At 47.7% G+C, this 21,341-nt stretch overlaps 1 protein-coding gene across 3 annotated transcripts; it reads left to right on the top strand.

Moving 5' to 3' along the window:
* The first annotated feature begins 2,463 nt into the window (after positions 1-2,463).
* On the top strand, positions 2,464-19,727 carry LOC103051706 (uncharacterized). Of its 3 annotated transcripts, XM_025177023.2 has the most exons (6): positions 2,464-2,589; positions 6,721-6,794; positions 8,895-9,048; positions 9,692-10,888; positions 11,824-12,085; positions 15,339-19,727. In XM_025177023.2, exons 4-6 carry the CDS (start codon positions 10,088-10,090, stop codon positions 16,019-16,021), a joined length of 1,746 nt encoding a protein of 581 aa, XP_025032791.1. In that variant the 5' UTR covers positions 2,464-2,589; positions 6,721-6,794; positions 8,895-9,048; positions 9,692-10,087; the 3' UTR covers positions 16,022-19,727. The 3 variants fall into 3 exon arrangements, with proteins under 3 accessions (XP_025032791.1, XP_007444418.1, XP_025032792.1); XM_007444356.4 differs by lacking the exon at positions 8,895-9,048; XM_025177024.2 differs by lacking the exons at positions 2,464-2,589; positions 6,721-6,794 and having other exon boundaries at positions 8,015-10,888.
* The last annotated feature ends 1,614 nt before the right edge of the window (positions 19,728-21,341 follow it).

Below are 21,341 nucleotides of genomic sequence, written 5' to 3'. Positions count from 1 at the left end.
GTCTATGGGTATCATGGTGCCAACATTTGGGTAATATCCTTTGTTGGCATATGTCCTTGCAGGAGTGTCCGTGGGGATGTTTGTGTCAAAAAAGGCAATAGAATGGCTACAACCATGAGATGAAAACCCTGCCCTGGATTCGACCCTCCTTCACTGGAGGTCCTTATTTAACGGGGGTGGGAGATGGCCATCTACTAGAAACGTTGTAATAACGGATTCCTCCATTGGGCAGAGAGTTGGACTAGGTGATCTCTGAGGTCCCTTCCAAGCCTTTCATTCCATGATTCTATAGCAGGAAACATTTCCACCACTGAGAGCTGTTCAACAGTGGAAATGTCTGCCTAGGGAGAGAATGAACTCCTTCAGTGGAGGCTAATGACCATCTATTGGGGATACTGCAGTAGTGGATTCTGGACTGGGCAGTGGGCTGGACTAGACCATCTCTAAGATCAGTAACAACCCTTACATTCTCTGATTTGTGGCTCCAAATTGGAGCAAGAACAATTGGACTCTGATGAAGAGAGTGCCAGCTGTGAGAAAATGTTCAAGGAGAAAGTGGTTCATGGAACCATTGGAGGAGGAGAAGAGGAGGAGGAGGAGAAAAGAAGAAGAAGAAGAAGAAGAAGAAGAAGAAGAAGAAGAAGAAGAAGAAGAAGAAGAAGAAGAAGAAGAAGAAGAAGAAGAAGAAGAAGAAGATGATCTAATTGATTCCTTAAAGTGGTTGCCTCTTTTTTTCTGTCTCCTGTGGAAGTGTGGAAGAAAAGGGGTTCAATCAAGAGCAGAGGGGTCCTGCCCTTGTGGGAATCCAAACCCTTCTGGAAAGCCTGCATAGCCATAGTCCTGCAAAGTAGGAGTTCTTTGTAGGACCGCAAAGTATATTTAGCCTTGCAGAGAGATGACCGAGGAGAGGACACAATCGGATGTCTGCAGGGAGGGTCGAAAAAGTCAAGATGGTGGCTGTGACCCTGTCATCAAAGCCCCACCCCTTTTTTGCAGTGCATGTAGAAAAGGGGCTTTGTCTGCACAGTCGCAGCCTCCCTCTTGACTGCGGAACCCCCGGACATGATAGTCCTCTTCAAATACCTGATAAAATATCAGAAGGAAGAAGGCCAAACCCGTTTTCCTTCCTTCCATAGTGCAGAATACAGATTAAAGGATTCAAGTACCAGGAAGGCAGGTTCCTGTGAATGTCAAGAAAATCTTCCTGACTGTAACAGCACGTAGACGGTGGAACTGATGCCCCAAGCCAGTGGTGGCCTCTCCTTCCCTGGATGGGAAGGCATTCAAGAGTCTATTGGAGTTGGCGGCTATGATAAATTTTGAATGAATGAATGGATCAATCAATAAATCTATCTGTGATGATTTAATTTGGACCCCCAAATTCAACAGCCTAAATTGCCGCTTGCAATTCTGATTCTTCGAGGCGCACAAGACTGTCATTGAAGACGCGCAGAATGCCTTGTCTAGCCTCCCCTTCAAGAAGTGCATTTTGTGAGTGTCTGATTGTAGGCCCTACAGTCCTGATGGGTTAGGGTTCTTAGCATTCTCAGGGCTCCCTCGGCAAGCGTTGGACCCAAAACAGGGTTCTTGCCTGGAGATGACTGCCAATAACTTCGCTGGAGACGAGAAACCTTTAGAAGTTTCCTTTACTGTGGCACAGCAATGAAGGGGCTGCCTCTGTCAAAAGAGGCGCACCAAACACAAAGAAATCGGGTTCTTTATACATTAAGTTCACGAAAACACAGCCAAAAGGAAGGATAATGATTGGTTTGGAGCCTCTTTATGACCATACCGGTGCAAACTTAGGTTATAATGATGAATGACTGTCGGGTGACGTCTTGTTATCATAAAGAGACAGTAGGCCTGCAAGGGACAGTATACAATACTAGGAAGTCTGGTATCAGAAAGAGATAATATCCAGGGAAGGGTCACTAAGTTAGTTTGCATTTATGTATCTCTACCATCAGGAAGGGCACTGAAAAGGAAGGGGAAATTGCAGGCTAATTCCTCTGTGCCTTGGAAGGTTTCAGATATGGGTTACTACATCCTTACCCTAAAGAAGGGTCACTAAGGTTAAAAGACCCATTATAGGTTAAGGCTGGGAGGGATCAACTATAGATTCTTGCTTTCCCACAGGAATTGCACGTACAGTATTTCTCCATTTTGTGCCCCTCACAAGAGTGCCCCTCAACATGGGCTGAGTGCTTACATCAAAGCAAATGTTTCCCCCACCTAATGCAGGTTAAGGCCAGAAAAGCAACCTACACAATATTTCACCCTTTAAAGAAGGCAGAGATATTAAACCTAAAAAAGTAGGATTCCATTTCCGGAAATTAAAAAGAAGGGTGGGGGGGAGAAGCAATAAAGGCAATTTTCTTCCTCTTTCCTTCGCCTTTGAAAGAGTTAAAACCGCAGAGCGGCACCGCCTAGACCTGCCCGGAAGTGCAAGCGGCGGCGTGCATTTCCCTTTCCTGTCCTTTCCTCTTGGCTGGGAGGAAGTGGCAGCCGCAAAAGCCTGTCGGATTGTCTGCAGTTGGCCGCTGGGCAGCGCGGGGAGCGGCCCGTTTGGGGGCCTCCGGTTGGCAGGAGGTGAGTTTCGGCGGGACGGGCCAGCAGCGAAGGGGGCTTGCATGCAACCTTCCCCACATCTGGTGCCCTCCAGTTCTGTAGGATGCGGCGCCCATCCTCCCCAGCCCTGCTGGCTGGGGGTGATGGGTTTTGTAGTCCAGCCCCCCCCAATCCTGACAGGGCGCCGGCTGAGGTGGGAGTGTTGAAAGGGGTGAGGATCGCCCCACCCCAAAGAAACAAAGCCCCACCTTAGTCAAAAGAGATGATGATGATGGTGATGATCCTCCTCCTCCTCCTCTTCTCGGCTGCTATGTATTTTATTTAATGTTATTTTTGTCTTTACGATGGAAATTTGTTTTTCCTTTATTCTCAGATTATTCCCCGCCCAGAGTCCCTTGCTGAGGCGGGCGGCATACAAATTGAATGAATGAATGAATAAATAACTTCGGTGTATATAGTTGCCCATCTCTCATACGAGACTCTAGGCACCTTGCAATAAAATAGGTAAAATGCACAATATAAAAATAAAACCCACAGCAGCCAAGCCATGCTGTTTCTTTCACTGTCTGTCTGTCGGCCGGCCAGTTCTATTATGCTGTCACGCGAGTGACATAATAAAAGCAGACGTGGGTGGGCAACAAAGTGAGGGGCATGGTGGGAATAATACCTGAGGAACAAAGGAAGCGCTCGGGTGGGTAACGGCAGAGGGTCTTTAACTGCTGTCAAAGGAAGGCTGTCCAGCACCTTTAAAAGTCTTTGGGTCGCATGCCCCAACATCCAAATTACGCAATGATGCTATTGCCTAGAGCCTCTTGGCAGCAGAATAAGGAGAAAGCTAAAGAAAATGTTATTTCTTTACAGCTTGCTTGCTCCACTTTGCAGAAAAGCCGCTGTGGGATTTCTGTGGCTCTCTTCCCCATTTCTGTGAGCCCCTGTCCTGCTGTTCTTTTGACCCCCAACCCAGTCATTCTTACGGCGTCACCCCCTCCCAGCATCCTCTGCTACCTCCCTCCCAAGGCCATCTGCTTCCTGCCATAATTTCCGTCTGTCGTTTCCTGCCATCTTTGGGTACCTACTTTTCCTGTCTCCTTTCCATGACGTTGCTCCTGCAGTTGGTTTTGAGTTATGGCTCCCCTGGGTGACAGAAATATGTTTCCTGGGTTATACAGCAATGATTTTTCCTGTCCTCGAGTTAACATTTGTACCTTGTAACATCTGTCTTGACTTTGCTGGTCAAGACAGGCCTATATAATATCTTTGTGTACCCACCTTGACTCCTGCTAATGCGACCTCAAATCCTCCTTCATTTTTGTTCTAGCACAGCATACAAGGTAATGCTGGGGTAATTACCTTGTATGCTGTTAATTTGCCTGTTAATTTCCTACAAAACCAACAACCAAGTGCTGATCTCCAATACTGTAGGAAATTCAAAGAGTTGCCACTGCAGCTAGGGAAGACGGACAAAGGCCATTGACTGGGGGAATAGTGTAGCAGAGGAGATCTTCCCTAGGAGTCTTCAGACTCTGATATATGGCAAGCGTCGAGAAGAGAGCAGTATAGGATGTGACAGCAAAGGCATCCAGGCTGTTTAATAGTTCATTCCCTCCCCATGGGATCTGAATTCCCAGGAGACGAGCATTTATGTAAGGCTTTTAAAATGGATTAGGGATTATTAGAGAAAAAAGGATATCTTTCTGCTATTATAAATCTGCATACAGGGAGTCCTCACGTTAAGAACACCCGGGTTACAGACGACCCCTTGTCAAGAACGGAGCCTATTGTAGCACAATCCGAGTTAAATACACAATGATTTGAGTTAAATACACAATGGTTCAAGTTCATTCCGCAATACTACTTATATCAGTGTTTCTCGACCTTGGCAACTTTAAGATGTGTGGACTTCAACTCCCAGAATTCCCCAGCCAGCAGTGCTGGCTGGGGAATTCTGGGAGTTGAAGTCCACACATCTTAAAAGTTGCCAAGGTCGAGAAACACTGACTTATACAGTATTATACAATAATACTGTTTTGGCTTACATACAAATTCAACTTAAGGACAGATCTTGGGGAAGGAACTCGTTCTTAAACTGGGAATTCCCTGTATTTGAATAGCAGAATGCTTTCTAGTATGTATTGCTACAAGGGTACCATTATTGTTTTCATACCCTTCTTGTGAGTTTCCTGGAAGTTATTGGCCACCATGGTAGGAAACAGATGTTGTGCTAGTTTTGTTAAACCTCCCCATGGCTGGGCTCACACAGTGCACATACTGTCACTGGGCGATTGTGCAAAACCTGGGTTTTCACAATACATTGAGTTGTCAGTTAATTGAACCGAGTGGATTTGTACAATAGGTTAAATGACCACAAACCAACCCGAGGTTTAAGCAGATCAAACTTGGCTTGCTGTGTGAATGCAGCCTAATGAAAATGTGTTGTGTGAGCCCAACTTGTGTGCTTCAGAGAGAAGAGAGAGGGCAAAAAAATTCTTTGGGTGCACCAGGATTTGGTGATATTTCAGTTAAGGCAAACTATAAAATCCCAAAAGTATTGTCTTTCCTTGCAAAGGAATTGCTCTAAACCAGGCTTCCTGAGCTTGGTGCCCTGCAGATGTATGGGCCAGCTCCCTGAATCCCCAACCAACAAGACCATTGGCAAGAGTTCTGCACATCAGGAGGTCATGGTGTCAAGCCATTCCTTTTAAGTTTAGCTTAGAGCTTGCAGCAACTAAGTTTGGCAGGCCTGGCTTGGAAATAAAAATATTGGTCTGTTCAAGTGAGGCAGTTCTTTCCTTCGAATGTTTCTTTTATCTCGAGAACATGACATCATTCTGATGTTGAGCTCCAAATCTCTCCCACCCCTTTCTGATCAAGATTTATCATCATAGAGCAGAGGGGGCCATATTTTCTTCATCTCAGTACCACAGTGAAAGAGGGGACACAGATCTCCACACTAGCATGGATGGGGAAGCTGAAATTCCTATTTGATGCATCCTAGCAAAAGTACAGGGAGTCCTCGTTTAGTGACCACAATTGGGACCGACAACTGGGTCATTAAGTAACATGGTCACTAAGTGAAACTGTGACTTTGCTTATGATCTGACTTCAGCCTTCCTTTGCTTTATAGACCTGTGAAGATCATAATGCAAGGACTGGTTGTAAAGTTACTTCTTCATCACCGTCTTAACTGAATGGTCGCTAAATGAGTTGCTAAACAGGGACTACCTGTAAATGTAACACAGCACTGTCCATCGAAATACCTCATAATGTAAAGGGGGAGGCCATGTTCCCCATTCTGAGTCACATTGTAATCTGGGTAAAAGTCACATTTCCTTCCAATTGAGCTTAATTCCTGGTGACTCCTTGGACACTTTCATGTTGCTTCTTGGTCATGGTACAAAAGTGGTTTGCCCCTGCCTTCATCCAGGATGATTTTCCTCGAGGCCCTAGTCTAGTCTAGATCTCCATAATCTCCTGGTCTCTCATCCTGATAGGTCTGACCCTGCTTTGCCTCCTTAAGACCAGCCAAGGTTGACTAGGGGAGAACCCTGAGAAAGAGACTCATAGTAACTCTGCCTTAATTACACCAGGTATAAGTTGTGCAGAATAATTACGTTGGTAGGCTTTCCAGATTCTGTTCCATTCCTGACTAGCGGTAAAGATCTTTCCAGAAATCCAGGTGGCACTTCTTTCCGGAGTTTGCCAGACTTGCAGGGCTAGACAGGCATGGAAGTCTCCCTTTTCCAGCCCTGCTGTGTCTCAACCCAGGTTACGAGATTCAGATCCCCACTCAGGGCTTCCCATATGGCAGAATGAACTGTGTTTGGCTGGCACGCAGCAGTTGACTTGAAAGCATTGTGGGTGATTCCATCTCAACTATCTGTTCCTCCTTAAGAAAGGTCCAACTGAGACGAACGGGGTGATCTCACATGCACTTGATCGTCAGCCAGTCACTGCAGGAGCAAGCAAGGACTCGCTGCTGTGATTCAGCTCCTGTGTGCAGATAGTTTGTGGGTTCAGTCTTGGAGTGACACGTACGTGCGTGGACAGAGCCCCAGAGTAACCATCCACTTCGTATGTGCTGTGGAAGAACGGCTGGTGTGCTTTGCAGGAGCTGAGTGTCCTGTTTGAGACAAAATTGTACTCTCTCTGCAGATCCAGACTGGTGGAAAGTTTGCTCCTAGAAGGCCAAGAAAGAGATTTTGCCAGGAGTTGAGCGGCCTTGTTTGGTGAGATGGACACTTTTTTTTTTTAATAGCCAGCAACTGTACATTTGGGGGGTTCAATTTTCATAGAATCAGTTTTGGAAGGGAACTTAGAGGTCATCTAGTCCAGCCTGCTGCCCAGCGCAGAAATCCTCAGACCATTCCAGACAAATGGCTGCCCAGCCTTGGCTTGGAAACCTCCAGTGATGTCCGTGACTTTGGAAGACATTTTATTGGGGATAGAGCAGTTAAGGACAGTGGGGGGAATGGCAATGACTTAATGCAGTGTTTCTCAACCTTGGCAACTTTAAGATATGTGGACTTCAACTCCCAGAATTCCCCAGCCAGCATGGCAATTCTGGGAGTTGAAGTCCACATATCTTAAAGTCTCCAAGGTTGAGAAACATTGACATAATGAGATTCCCAGTGGAACATTCCCATTTTTCACTGGAGAGACCAAAACCTTTCCTTGGCAAATTAAACCAATGCAAGGCTTACTGGATCCATTTTTAGAAGTGCATCCATTTTCTGTGGTTACTTTTTTCCGCTGAAAACCAGTGGCTGGAACATCACGTTGCTGCTGTTTGGCCAAAAGTTAATGGTTGGGCTCTACATGCCATTAAATGATTCAGGAGCTACGTAGCAAGAGATGTAGTTTGCCCACCCTGAAGAAGCAGACATTGGCCTTGGTCACGTGTTGAATCTACATTATTCCCCACAGTCTGCTTTCTCACCTAAAACTGCAAAGTGGTTTGTACAGGAAATGAAGAACAGTGCCCATAAGAAGAGGCCCCAGAATAAAAGTTTTAAGCCCTTCACACTGCATTACCACCGCCGAATGTGCCCTTAAATATCCAGCTCACGTAATCACCCTGGCAGAAACTTCAGGAAAAAAAGGAAAAAAGGGGGAAAAAAGCTTGGAAGTGTTATAGAGGAAGTTTGTTATTGTAACATATTTTAATTAATTCATATTTATCTATTTTAATTAATGTTTATTCTGTTTTTACCGCAAACCGCCCAGAGTCACTCTGCAGCGAGAGGAGCGGCGACAAATTTGAAATATAAATAAAGAAATAAAAGTATCTTTATCAGCGGAGGAAATGCTTGTAGCATGGAATTCAAATGAACCTCTAAGGCAGTGTTTCTCAACCTTGGGAATTTTAAGAAGTGTGGACTTCAACTCCCAGAATTCCCCAGCTAGCCATGCCAGCTGGGGAATTCTGGGAGTTGAAGTCCACACTTCTTAAAGTTGCTGAGATTGAGGAACACTGCTCTAGTGGGAGGGAGTTGTGCAGCCTCTGTAGGGCTGCTGAAAAGATCCTGACCCTTGACCCCATCAGTCCGTGCATCTTTGCTTGTGGCAGGAAACGAAGCAAAGCTTTTGCTGTTAAGTGTAATGCAGCCTAGAAAGTAAGCGGTCAGAAGTTGCTCGCTGGCAGGAGAAATTATAACCCCGCTGCAGGATTGGCAGGTGAGGTCAATTTCTGCGCAGAGCTAGGAGAAGGGGATTTCTGTCTTATGGCAACCTGCTTCATCTATATGTAAAGCACAGGGAAGACATGGAGAGTGGGGTCCCCCTGCCTGGAGCCTGCTTGTTTTTTCTGCTTGCTGGTGGTTATTGGGCTAGCATTCAAGGCTCTTCTCAAAGCTGGAAGGCATATAATGATGGAGCTGACCCTTGAGATAGCCTTGGGAGAACTGGATGGGACTGGGGTTTCCCAACCTGGGTGTCCTCCAATGGGTAGACTTAGCTCTCCAAATTCCCCAGGCAGCGCAGCTATTCGCTGAGCCTTTTGTGAATGGAAGCCCATCTTTTGAGGTGTAGAGGAGTATGGAGATGGCCTTGCAGAAGGAATTCAACAGCCATTAGTTAAACCCCAGCTTAGTCCAGGAAGGAGGAGAGAGTGAGAAAGAAAGTCAAGACTGCCCTGCCTTGATTTTCTTTAGCATAAGAGGGAGGGAAGGGAAAACACGGGCTTTCAAGATTCTGTTATTATACCCTACAACAATAAAGTAGAGTTCCAGTAGATTTGGTGGAGTTTGTTTCCTGACCTGGCCTACCTGCTGTATGTCTGAAGAGGTCAGGTTTGGGAGCAGAGTACTAAAAGAGTTGTTTTCTCTCAGGTGAATGTGCGGCTTGACTTGATGTCACTTGAATTGAGTGAGATTGGCAGGAATTAGAGAGCGAATCCTCTTAGTGTTTTCCCTCTATTCCTTGGACACCCTGCCAAGAGCTCTTTTTGTTGCATGGCTATTTTTTTTTTCTTCATTTAAGAAGGTAGGCTGATTTTAGATTGTTGGTGACTGTTGCTGCGTTTACATCATGTATAAAGCAGCTTAATGTTAATGTTTGGTTGGGTTTTTAAATGATGATGTTTTATTAATGTTTTGTTTTTACAGGATTAATAGGTGGGAAATAGTTGAGTGCGGATGGATGGATGGATGGATGGATGGATGGATGGATGGATGGATGGATACACACATACATACATACATCAAGGAAGTGCTGTGGCCCAGGTTTGAAGGGCAAAATAGGATTTGGTGTATGCATGAAACACCTGTCAGGAACACTTTAAAGCAGTGTTTCTCAACCTCAGCAACTCCCAGAATTCCCCAGCCAGTGCGGATTTGTAACTCTCAGAATTCCCCAGCCAGCATGAGGTTGAAAAATACTGCTTTAAACCAAACATGTCTTTCGCAAGATCAGGGAACAGTTGCATTGGGCAGTCACAGAAATGCAGGAAAAAATGCCTCTGCTCTAACTGTTAAACATTTCACCCTTTGAGTCCAGATGGCTAGGCCACCCTCGTGTGTGTGTGTGTGTGTGTATGTATATCTTTGCCCAGAATAGTGGGATGGAAGCAACTGAAATAAATACTGATGAAATAAAAGTCTTTCCTCCAACATTTTATGCCCCTTAGGTTTTTAGGGGATCCAAAATCTCAAGGGGCCGCCGCTGCTTCTCCTGAAGATCATGAGATTCTGCCTGGGAAGGACGCCGCCTGTTCTGACCCGGCCGTTGATGCCCCACCTGCTTCTGTTGTAAGGCAGGGGCGAGGCTGAAAGGGGGCCCCCGTGACTGGGGTCCAGCTGCTTTTCTGGCTTTGAGAAGGCGGAGGGGGTGGGTGAGCCTGGGCTGCTCTCCCTCCCCTCCCTTCCAGAAGGAACCCATAGGCCAAATCTTCTCCTTGCCCTGCAGTTCTCACTGCACTCCTCGCTGGCCGTTGGGCAGGGCCAGCCAGCCATCCGCCCAGGGCCCCAGGGCCTCACCTCGCTCATCTCGAGGTGAGACGCCGGCCTCCCTTGCGGAAAACAGCATGGCCTCGGGAAGAGGAGAAACAGCTGCCCTCCACCTCCAGTTACAGGGGGCTGCCGAGCCGAGCCCACGGCCGACCATGAAGATGGAGGTGCAGGAGACGGCCGCGCAAGAGCTGGGGCGGGGAGGGGTCTCGCGTTTCCTTCAAATCGGGTCCACGCGGGAGTTCTTGTCCGGAGAGGCTCCTCACCAGGTGAAACAGGAGCCGGATGAAGTTCTTCCGCCACACCACTGGGCGCCCCCCAGGCAGGAGTTTCCTAAGGGGGTGCAGTATCCTCCATCGGGGTGGAGAAACCCAGCCCTGACCAAGCCCCTGCCGTGGGACAGTAGCTCTTTCCAGGCCCCGTACGAGGCTCCGGCCAACCCGAGCCCCTGGCCCTCGGGAGGATGGGTGGGCCAGCCTCTGCCCAGTCTCAGCAGAGAGACTCAGCCGGTCTACGGCGGCCAGGAGCACCGAGAGCGGAGGACCTACGGGGGTCTCAAGGAAGAGGCTCTGAACGAAGGGATGGCCAACGTGGAGATCCGTCGCCAGCGCTTCCGGCGGCATCGCTACCAGGAGGCCGAGGGCCCCCGGGAAGTCTGCCGGCAGCTGCAGGAACTCTGCCAGCAGTGGCTGAGGCCCGAGAGACGCACCAAGGAGCAGATCCTGGAGCTGGTGATCCTGGAGCAGTTCTTGACCATCCTCCCCCAGGAGATGCAGAGCTGGGTCCGGGAACGCGGGCCGGAGACCTGCACCCAAGCGGTGACCTTTTCAGAAGATTTCCTGATGCGACAGAGAGAGACCCAAAGGAAAGAGCAACAGGTAACAAGCGGTATTAATATCGTTCATCTGCTCAAAAAGCAGTCTACCACCCTGGGTAGATTACAGGGTGATGTAAAACATCAAAGCCACCCCAAGCAATGAAACAGTTAAGAAGGATGCCAGGAGTAAAACAGACGTAGTTGTTAACCCAATTTACATTGCTTTAAAGCAGGGTTAGACTAATTTGTGGAAGTGAAGGTGACTGAAGACTGTTGGGGTGTGTTTTATTTAGTTACACCAAGCATCTAGCAATCCAGCGCCCTCGGAGCAATTCCCCGCGACAGAAACAAAAATAATTGAGGTGGTAATAATAAAACCAATCTAAACATACTGTTTTAAAATGAATTGCGCTTAAATTGGCGTGGCTTTAGATTTTAGATGACCACCTTGCTGCTGCCTGGTTTATAGGGTGTTTTCATTTGGCTTTTCATTTGATTTTGTTACATATATTGTATCTTTAGGGTGCTTTATTGTAAATTGCCCAGAGAGCTTTGGCTGTCGGGTGGTTTCGAAATCTTAATAAATAAAATGACGGGAGATGTATCCCAAGACGACTGAAAGGCCCCGTGTTCCCTCCGGCTGGGGCAGATGATAGTTAAAAGGACTGATTTGGAGTACAGCAGCCTTCTGGGCGCTGCAATTTCCATTCTGAGCGAGGAATTCACCCTCTGCGAGTGGGAGGACACATTCATAGGAGGAGCTGTTCTTTCCATTGCTATTCGACGGGGAAAAGCAGTCTACAGAGCATGGGAAGATGGGTACCGCCTTGTTTTGCATAAGAGTTTCTTTGAAATGAAAAGCTGAGTTTCTCTGCTGCCTGACCCAGCCAGGGTCCATTTTCCTGAGGCTGAACCACAGGCCAGGAGGGGCAGAGTGGGTCCGCCATGTCCTGTTCCATCCCCTCCTGGAATTAACCTCCCCGCCGCCCTTTCCAGGTGATGTGGACCTTCGAGGAGGTGGTGGTGAATCCTCCCCTGCCGCCACCCGTCCAGTATCCCGCCGTGACGCAGCAAGTCCATTACCCCACGGTGGCACTGCCAGTGCAGTACCCACCCTTGGCACCACAGGCCCAATACCCTGCCATCGGACAACCAGCCCCCCATCCCATTGTGGCGGAGCGAGTGCCGGCAGATGCCGGGCAGAGGGTGATCTGCAGGAAGTCGGCAGCGGACGATGGTGCCACCCTCCGACCTTACGGTAAGGTGATCTTCCAGGGGAGCTACAGCCCCTGTACAGCTGGGACTCCACTTCCCATAACTTCCCACCAGCAGGGCTGTGCTGGTGGAGCATCATGGGGTTGGAGTTCCATCTGTCTCTTTTTGAGTCAAAAGCCATATTGGGAAGCTGGAGAGCATGTGAAGGACCCTCTCTCAAAATGGCGGGCATGGCAAGCCACATAACGCGTATACATCTCCCCCTCGTCTGAAGAGGAATAGGTATTGTTAGACTTCAAGATTATGCTTGAGGAAGGGACTTTGTGTGGCTAGCTTCTCATTATCGTTATTATTTAATTAAAAGAAGCTAACCAAATTAACTGTGAGGGGACAAGAAGCTTAGCAGCCCCAACAAGCATAGAGCTGGACCCAACGTCTCCTTTGAGGGATTTATTTATTTATTTACCTATTGACTCCATTTGCCCACCGCTGAATCCCAAAGGCTCTGGGTGGTCCACGGCCTCATCATAAAATAAAATAACATCCATGTAGAGGAGGGGAAAAAAATAACCCCAAGCATACGTTAAAAAGTATCTGCTTCAAAATGGAATACCAGAAAATGGAAAAGTCGTGCCCTTGTTGACCCGCATCACCAACCTTCTTCTGTGTTAGACAGAAGTGACACAACGTAGCAGCTTCCCTAAAGTCCAGGAAGGATGGAGCTGACCGAAGAGAGTTCCACAATGTGGGGACAGCTATCAAAAAAGCCCGTCTCTGAGACCCCGTCAGGCGGGGCCCGGAAGGAGCTGGCCTGATTTGATCTGGTTGGCCGGGCCAACGAATGCAGGTGGTTCCTTACAAAACCGAGTCTGGAGCCACGGAGGAGATCCAAGGCTGACACTAAGAACCTCGTGGTTCATATTCAAGGGCATAAGCCACTCCTCTCTTGTACAGCGGATCTCAGCGTATTTCCTCTGATTTTGCTATCCTGTCTCAGGCAGCAGGGGAACCCAGCCAAGGATGGCAGCAGAGGGGGAAGAATGCGCAGGAACCGTGCTCTTGTTGAGGCTCAGCGGGCGCCATTTTGTTCTATCTGAGCCCACAATTTGACACCGACCGAGGCCATGCTCTGCCCTGACTGTTCTGGGAGGTCTCGTGGGACACTTAAAAAGGGAAGGCCGTTAGCAAGAGGCCAGTTCCTGGCCTCCATTGCTTTCCAAACTGAAGCTGTCTCAGTTTTAATCTGTTGCTCTGCGCAACCACAGTTGCACGATGCAACATGTTTAATCTGCGGCCTGAGGAGCTTAACTTTCTTTCCTTTTTCTTTAAACAGTAAAGAGGAAGCGTTTGTGAAATCTTGGAAATTGATGTGCAGCTGTTCAGTTCTGAAATGGAAACTGACTATTTGTAAACCGCCAAAAGGGGATATGTTTTATTCTGCACTTTTAAGTCTTTCACTTCTTTTGACCACGTCAAAATAATCAGCAGTCGAGTGAGGGCAACATAATATTTTTAGCATGGCCCATGGATCGAGGGTCTGGTCCAAGATCTGTCTCCAATGTATAGTTCTTTTTCTACATTTCACGGAAGCTCTCCCTCCTTCCCTTACAATTTTTTGGTCCCTGCTGGCTACCTACATCATGCAAAATTCTCATAGTTGGAAAGGTTACTGGCCCTCTTTTATTTTACAGGTAGGCCTCAACTAGTGCAGTTAATGAATCCCACAAAATGGTTGCATTATTCAAATTCGCACTATGCAAAGTAATATTCCTATGGAAAATAGGGTAATTGGTTCCAGCTCAAAGGAAATAGGCAATTAACATTTTTAAATATAAATGTTTATACAGGTAGTCCTCACTTAACAACCCTAATTGGGATTGGAATTTCTGTTGCTAAGCGAAGTGGTCGTTAGGCAAAACATCACATGACCGCACCGCTTAGCGATGGCAGTTCCAATAGTCCCGGTTGTGGTCGTTAGGCCAGGACCTCATGCTTCTCCTGCCTTGCTGCACTCACCTCCATTGTGGTGTAGTGCGACAGCCAAAAGGCAAAGATAGGGAGAGGAGAGGCAGGTTGGGCGGAGTTGAAGCACACACTGCGGTTGTAAATGCGGGCAGTCTGCCAAGCACCTGAATTTTTTTGGGACTGCGGGGGTGCTGCAACGGTCATAACTTCAAGGGCTGGCCATAACTACCATTCATTCAGCGCTGTTGTAATTTCAAATGGTCGCTGAATGAATGGTCGTTAAGCGAGGACTACCTGAATGTTTATTAATAAAATGCTGTATAACAGCAAAAGAGGATAAACTCATATCCAAAGCGTACCTGCTCTCTCCTATATTCTGCTGTAGTTCTTTAAAATGGGACTCTTCTTTTTTGAGCTTTCCTTGAATGGAACCTGCCTTTTCTCCAGTTTGAACAAATGACGATTAGTGTCTAAAAGGCCAACAGCAACTGCACATGCGCTAACCTCGGGCTAACTGAACTTTGGCTCGCGTTAAACATGACCTGGTATCAATTTATAAGTCGCACTAAATCGAACTGCGCACTGTTCAAACTCACACTAATCGCAGCCCACCTGTATTTCATTTTATTACGGGTTAGACGCCTCTGCCCGATCCAAGATAAACATACGGTAAGTACAATAAACAACAGCGTAAAAGGGCAACTACAGCAGTGTTGTCCAAACTTGGCCACTTTAAGATGAGTGGACTTCAACTCCCAGAATTCCCCAGCCAGCAAAGGGAATTCTGGGAGTTGAAATCCACTCATCTTAAAGTGGCCAAGTTTGGACAACACTGAACTACAGGTAGTTGGCGGGGCGCTAAATAAAAAAATGGAAGGACTCGAGAGCATTTGGCATGTACAAATCCTAAAACTATCATCAGTTTCAAATAGACTGAAATGCCAAACTCTGAAAAGTCCCGGGGGAACAGCTCTTGGTGTTGGAATGGAAATGATAGTAAGGAGGTGTGGAAACTTTATTGTTGTGATTGTTGTTGGTGGTTGTGCAGTCAGCCAGATGTTTAGACTGGATTTAGCATTTTTATCCACCTCTCGAGATGATGAAGATTCTTACTTGAATTTGTGCGCTGCCCGGCTCCCAAGAACTCCTAGCGAGAGCGTCTTTCAGCTTCTGAAGTAGAAAAGCCAAAATTGCATTTTTAATGCTGTTTTTAGCCGGGGGCGGGGGGTTTAGGGGAGGAGCAATTTACCCTGCTGTCGGGCTCCTGTCTCCGGCAGGAGTCTCATTTCCTTCTCCCCTTGGGCACCCTTCTGATTTCCCTGCCCCCTCAGGGCCCATCCAAGAGTTCCGGAGGCCCCTGACCAACGCCGAACGGATGCGGAACCGGCGGATGCGGAACCGGAAGCAGCGCCTGGAGACCAGCATGCAGCTGGTGGAGTCGGCCTCCCGGGCCCCCTCAATGCTCCTGGATGCCATGCGGGGCCTGCACTGCCACGACCTGAAGGCCTTTGACAGGGCCAGGCAGGAAGAAAGGCAACACCGCAAGCAGGAAAGGCGGCAGGACCGAGCCACGGCACAGCTGATGGTCGACGCCATTGAACGCTCCCACAGCGACCTGGGGGAGTTCCTGGGAAGGCAGACCTCCACCATGGCAGCCATCGCAGAAGTGTTTACGGGCCAGCGGTCTCCTGCCCAGGGGGCCTATGCCAACTACAGCTCTTACCCGGGGTACGGCCACCCACCCTGGGGTCCCCCAGAGCCCGGAGCTCCGGTACCGTCCAGTCACGCGCCTGGCATGCCTTCCGAGCCCGTAACTGGCCCAGTCATTCCATGCCCAGTGCCTCCGGTGGCCATGCCTGGTGGCACCGGTGACCCAGTCCTAGAGCCAGCTCCTCCCGATGGACCAAGCGAGGCTGCTGCGCCAGACTCCCCAAAGCCCTCCACCTCCGATGCCACTTCCCGTAGTCTTGATGCGAGGCCCAACAGGGGAACCAAAAGGAAAACGTGGGAATGAGGACCCATCGCGTGCTCTGAAAAACCCAGCGGTAGTTTTTAGGCCAATTTGATAGCCCGTTCCCACCTGGCGGACCTCCTGTGTCTCCCTACCCCTAGTGTGTTAAGAGAACAGCCCATCTATCTATGCAAGAAGGTGTAAGTCAAAACTCCCGGCCAAGGGGCAGGATTTGCCACAGGCTTCCAAGTCCACGTGCTTGCAAATTGTAAAAGAAAGCCACAAAAAGCTTGATCTGTCGGAGTTGGGGATGGATTAGCCATGCAGCTTTGGGGCAAGTTGTACCTGCCCATCTGCAAAACGGGAATAATCACCCTCCATTTACATAGTCACTTAAACATACATAGCCACATAGTCATTTTACTTCCCAAGTAATTGAAGGATGGAGTTGGAAATGGTAAGCTGTACAAATGAAGCTGCGTCTGACCAGAAGAGGTACTATTCATCTTACTATTTCTCAGTTGCAGTTTGTTTATTATATTTATTATTATATATATATATATATATATATACACATATACATATATATATATATATATATATATATATATATATATATATACACAAACACACACACATATACTACCTGCTAATGTTGAATGCCCAAGTTGGCTCCAACAATCAAAATACAAGCTTGCAAAGTTAAAACACTGATACAGAATGAAAAAAAAGGACAGTATTTATTGAGTTGCTGTGTTGAGCAAGACCCCTTTTATACCCATTTTGCAGATGGGAGGGGAGGGACTGAGGCTGAGGATTCGAGGTGTGCAAAATGTTTTCAAGTTAAAACATCTCGAGCTTGGGAATGTCCCATCCAGACCTCAAAAACGGTGGCTCTGACTTCATGGGGAGTATTCCCACATTGGAGCAGATCCTTGTGACCTCTGGAATAGTCCCATGAAGGTCCGAATGCTTCTGGGTGATCATAAATCAGGCTGGATTTCTGAAAACATTTAACATTCCTCTCCTGAGACTCAGTTGTGTTGGGCTGTTCGTTATTCCAGACTCCCGCTACTTTTTAAAAAATGTACACCATGGTTTTGTTCTGCAGTGGAGGGGGCATCCTGAAGCAAGTGGCTGTTTCTAGCAGGATAACTTTATATTTTCTAACGTAAAGAGTTCCCAGCCCTGTTTTTACCTTGCTTTTGCTGAGAAATTAGGATTTTTCTCCACTTCCTGCTTCATAGGATCCAGTAAGTTGAACATTAGGTATCTTGTTACCCTGATTCTGGACGTCGGATTTTACACCTCCTGTTGAAACCGAAGGCAAAGAGCCATGGTGTTCCTTCTCTGTGCCTTCCCTATTTATGTGTTTGTTTTTTAACTCACTTGTCCCCAGCGTGCTGGGTGGGGAGACTTAAAATGGAGCTGGAGATTATGGGAATGCCAGTCATTTCCTGATCCAAGATGACCTCCGCTGTTAGTAGTGAAGTTCTGCTTAGCACAGCAGGGGATTAAGGTGGGGAGGAATGGCTGATCTGGATCAAATAGCCCAAACCACAATTCCAGCTGTGCCAGAGGTTCTCACAGTGTGTGTCCGGTCAGGTGATGTCCTGCTCTTCTAGCACTCCTTAGTTAGCAGTCTCCAATATTGCTGGCGTGCCCATGTTTATATGTGCAAAATGAACAAGATAGCGTGTCCAAGGCTGTCCTCTGGCCTCTGTAGTGCCGTCATCCCCTTGAGGCCTCAGAGCTCCAACATTTGCCCTCCAAAGAGAAAGGCTTCATGTTGCCTTCTGTTCTCAAAACGACCGGGAAAGGAAAAAAGCCCCATTTGTGGCACAGAGAGGAGGCTGGATTTCAATGGTTTTGGCAGGTTAAGCTGCATAAACCTGGATTCACACTTTCTAAATCAGCAAATGGCCCCGCTTTAGCCTTTAAGTGGAAGAGGGGCATATGGGGCTGCATGGGGAAAGCCAGCATTTGAAGAAAATGATGTTTCCCCAAGGATGGCCAGGAGGCTGGCAGCCTGCACCTTTATGGACTCCTGGGTGCTCTCTGAGCTTGGCTGTTTGCTTGCAGACGTTTCATTACCCAACTAGGTAACATCATCAGTGTGAGGGAGTGTGGGGTTTGCTCCCTGTTTATATACAGTGGCATGCCCTGCCAGTGTTGGTGGGGGTGTGGCTTTCTCAGTAATTCCTTGATTAGGCAATGCCAGACTTTCAGGCAAATCTGCCATCAATAGACCCATAGAGATAAACCATATTTACACACCATTCAAAAGAAACAGTAAAAAAGCTAAGAAGGAAAGAAAAAGACCAGAACACATCCTCTCCAGCAGCCAATGCCCAGAGAAGCAAGGATTAACACCAGACAAGCAATCAAGAAGAAAAAAATACCCTAATCAAGGAACTACCAAGCAGAACCCCCCCCCCAACACTACCACTATATAAACAACCAGTGAACCCCACTCTCCCTCATGCTGCTGATGTTACCTAGTTGGGTAACAAAACGTCTGGAAGCAAGCCACCAAGCTCAGAGAGCATCAAGAACTCCACACTTCAACCTTGAGCTACAGATATTCTCTTCTATTAGAACTGCATCTTTATGCTGGCCACACAGGAAGGGCACCTGCCCCTAAAACTTGTGCAGCTAGATTTGCGGCCAGAATATGAAAAACAGAATTGTCTTTGACTAGGACAATTGCTGGGCAACTTCCAGATGTACTTCAATTCCCAGAATCCCCCAGCACGCCTGGCCATTTCTGAGAACTGTGGGAGTTGAAGTCCACAACACACCTGGAAGGTGTCCCTTAGATCCTCCTGCAAATGTATTTCCCTGCTCCTCATGAGGAAGAGATTGTTTGGTTGCCAACCGGGCTTCATAATCTATCTTTCCCCAGCCAGCCCACATCTGCATGAATTTTACTTGACAGGGGTGGGCGGTGTTATTAGCAGGAAGCTGTGTTTTAAAAGGATCGTTCCCCTTTTTCCTTGCATTATGACAACAGTCAGGGAAGAGCCAAAACTTTTAGTCTAGTGCTATGGAATTTGAAACAGAGATATTTCTACTCAATAGACACATTAAAAAAAAAAACCCCCGCTGAAAATCAATGATTTTTTTTTTTCTGAATTGTAGCAGTGGGCTGTAATAATATATTGGCTTTCCAAGGGCAGCTGATTTTTCTTTATTGCGGGGTGTGGAAGGGAGGAAAGTTCAGACAAATGCCCTTTTCTACCAGCACAGTCCTGAGTGAGGCCACCTCTACTGCTTTACATTAATTGGGAATTCCCAAAGAAGCAGATCACTTCCAGAGACCAGGATAGTTTGCCAACCCTTCTCTGGTGCCTTTAACTGCAGCACCAAGCTATTCATGTGCTTTATAATCCTGGTCTTCATCCTCTGAAACCTTTCACGGGCTGCTTTTAAAGCCCTGTGTGGGGGTTGGCCATGTAGTCCTCCCCAGGACGGATAGATGATGCTCGAGAACTTGAGAAATGTAAATAACTAAAATAAAATGTAACTTGGCTAGCCCGAGTCTTGCAAGATCGCTGCGTTCTCACATGTGATCTTATGAGATTTGGCCATTTTTAATTTGAAAAACCTTGATTTTTTGAGATTCGGCCATTTCTAATTTGAAACACCTTGATTTTTTTAGGCATCAGTGTTTTAATCTGAAAAAAGGGGGGGGGTTCTACCACGCTGTGAGGAAGTTGCTTACCTCTGCCAGAGAACATCTTTTTTTTTTGCTAACAAAGAACACTTCCTACATTCATTCCTACAGGGTTTCTTAGGAAAAGGTGTTGAGGGTTGGAACTTGATCGAAACAGCCACATTTGAGGCATCCGTTGTTAAATTCTCCGTTTCCCTTCCCCGATTCTTCTCCTGCAACAAACCGGTTGCTTTTTGTCTTTCATGCGCTCTGAAACAGACAAGCGAAGGAAGAGCCCTGTGTGTATCTGCAATAGAATATATTTATTTATTTGTCAGGGTATTTGAGGGGGAAGGGGGAAGAATCAAGAAAATGCTACGATGGGGAGGAAGAATGGCCAGGGTGGGATTGGCGGGGGGGGGGGATCCTCCCTGCGAGCATTGGATAAAAGTGCAAGGGAGGCCGTGGCACGGTCTCCTTTTTAAACCTTTGCACCGGTGGCTGTGTAACTGTCACTGTTTTAGATCCAAAATGTGGAGAAGGGAGTTGGACAGAAAAACTGCAGCGGAAGCTCATTGGTTAGAACTGCTCAGCCTAGATGAGAACGCCCAGGGCAGTGTTTCTCAACCTTGGCAAGTTTAAGATGGGTGGACTTCAACTCCCAGAATTCCCCAGCCAGCCATGCTGGCTGGGGAATTCTGGGAGTTGAAGTCCACCCATCTTAAACTTGCCAAGGTTGAGAAACACTGGTCCAGGGGTTTGCATCTGTCCAGAACCAAGTCTAGAAATGGCTGGGCACCTGCCAGGGGCCTTATTCCAATAGGCCTTGGCATCTACTGGAAAGAACCGGACGGCTCTTCTTCATTGCTACTTACTCTCTGCCAAGAGAAGGGGCCGTGGCCTCTGCCCCCCGGTCTTCTTGGTACCGATCAGGCCTGGAGGTGGATGGGCGAAGAAGACCCCTCGGTTTTTGTCTCCTGCCCCAAAATCTGGAACAGACGTGACGTTTCATCATTCCGCTGTGGGAACGCGCCTTGCAGCAATTAAAAAAAAAAGACCTGTGTCCTTTAAAATTACCGCAGAAGAGAGGAGCGCTACGAAGAGCAAGCGAGATGCGTTGGGGAAAAAAGAGTATTTTCTGCCGCAGCTGCTCTGGGTTCCCAAGCCAAGCCAAGCCCAGCCCTAGCAAGCCGCTGGGTTTAATTAATATCTCAGAGGTCACCCTCCGGGCTCCCTCTGCATGTAGAAAGCTAATCTGGTAGAGGGAACGGCCCTAACTCAGCCTTCTCCCTGACATCCTAGCTTTCTATGCCCAGGAACGTGCGTTTTCGGTCCTGTGAGTCCCCGTCTGCTGGTTGAGGCCTCAAAGGCCTGGTTTTCTCGCCACCCCATGGAAAGCCCCTTCTGGAAGGATCCTGGACAAGGCCCTGGTGGTTTAGCAGGGGAGGGGTGAATGCTAACGGTGCACACATGAATTGCTTTCCCAGAATCCTCTGCAGTGGATCATTTCCCAGAATCCTCTGCCGCACCCATCACTCCTGCAGGTTGCCCGCAGACCTTTCTCTGTGAAAATAGTTCACTCAGAGGCGGAGCATTGGAAAGCCGGGACCCCAGGGCTGATGTCCTTTCTCATGTCCAAAGAGCTTAAGGAAAAGTAGCTTCTGAAGTGTCGCCATCTCTTTACTGAGATTCATCCGAAATGACCTAGTTTACCTGACCTCGATTATT

The sequence above is a fragment of the Python bivittatus genome, unplaced genomic scaffold (assembly GCF_059951505.1).
Source record: "Python bivittatus isolate LINGU-HERP-01145 unplaced genomic scaffold, Pbiv_v1 ctg000810_np1212, whole genome shotgun sequence".
Classification (NCBI taxonomy): domain Eukaryota; kingdom Metazoa; phylum Chordata; class Lepidosauria; order Squamata; family Pythonidae; genus Python; species Python bivittatus.
The sequence above is the reverse complement of the archived record's forward strand: the minus strand, read 5'-3'. Positions and strand labels throughout refer to the sequence as shown.

Coding starts and splice junctions, on each gene's coding strand:
- LOC103051706 (XM_007444356.4), top strand. CDS start 10,088: ATGGCCTCGGGAAGAGGAGAAACAGCTGCCCTCCACCTCCAGTTACAG. Junction 10,889..11,823: donor CCCAAAGGAAAGAGCAACAG/GTAACAAGCGGT, acceptor CGCCCTTTCCAG/GTGATGTGGACCTTCGAGGA. Junction 12,086..15,338: donor TGCCACCCTCCGACCTTACG/GTAAGGTGATCT, acceptor CTGCCCCCTCAG/GGCCCATCCAAGAGTTCCGG.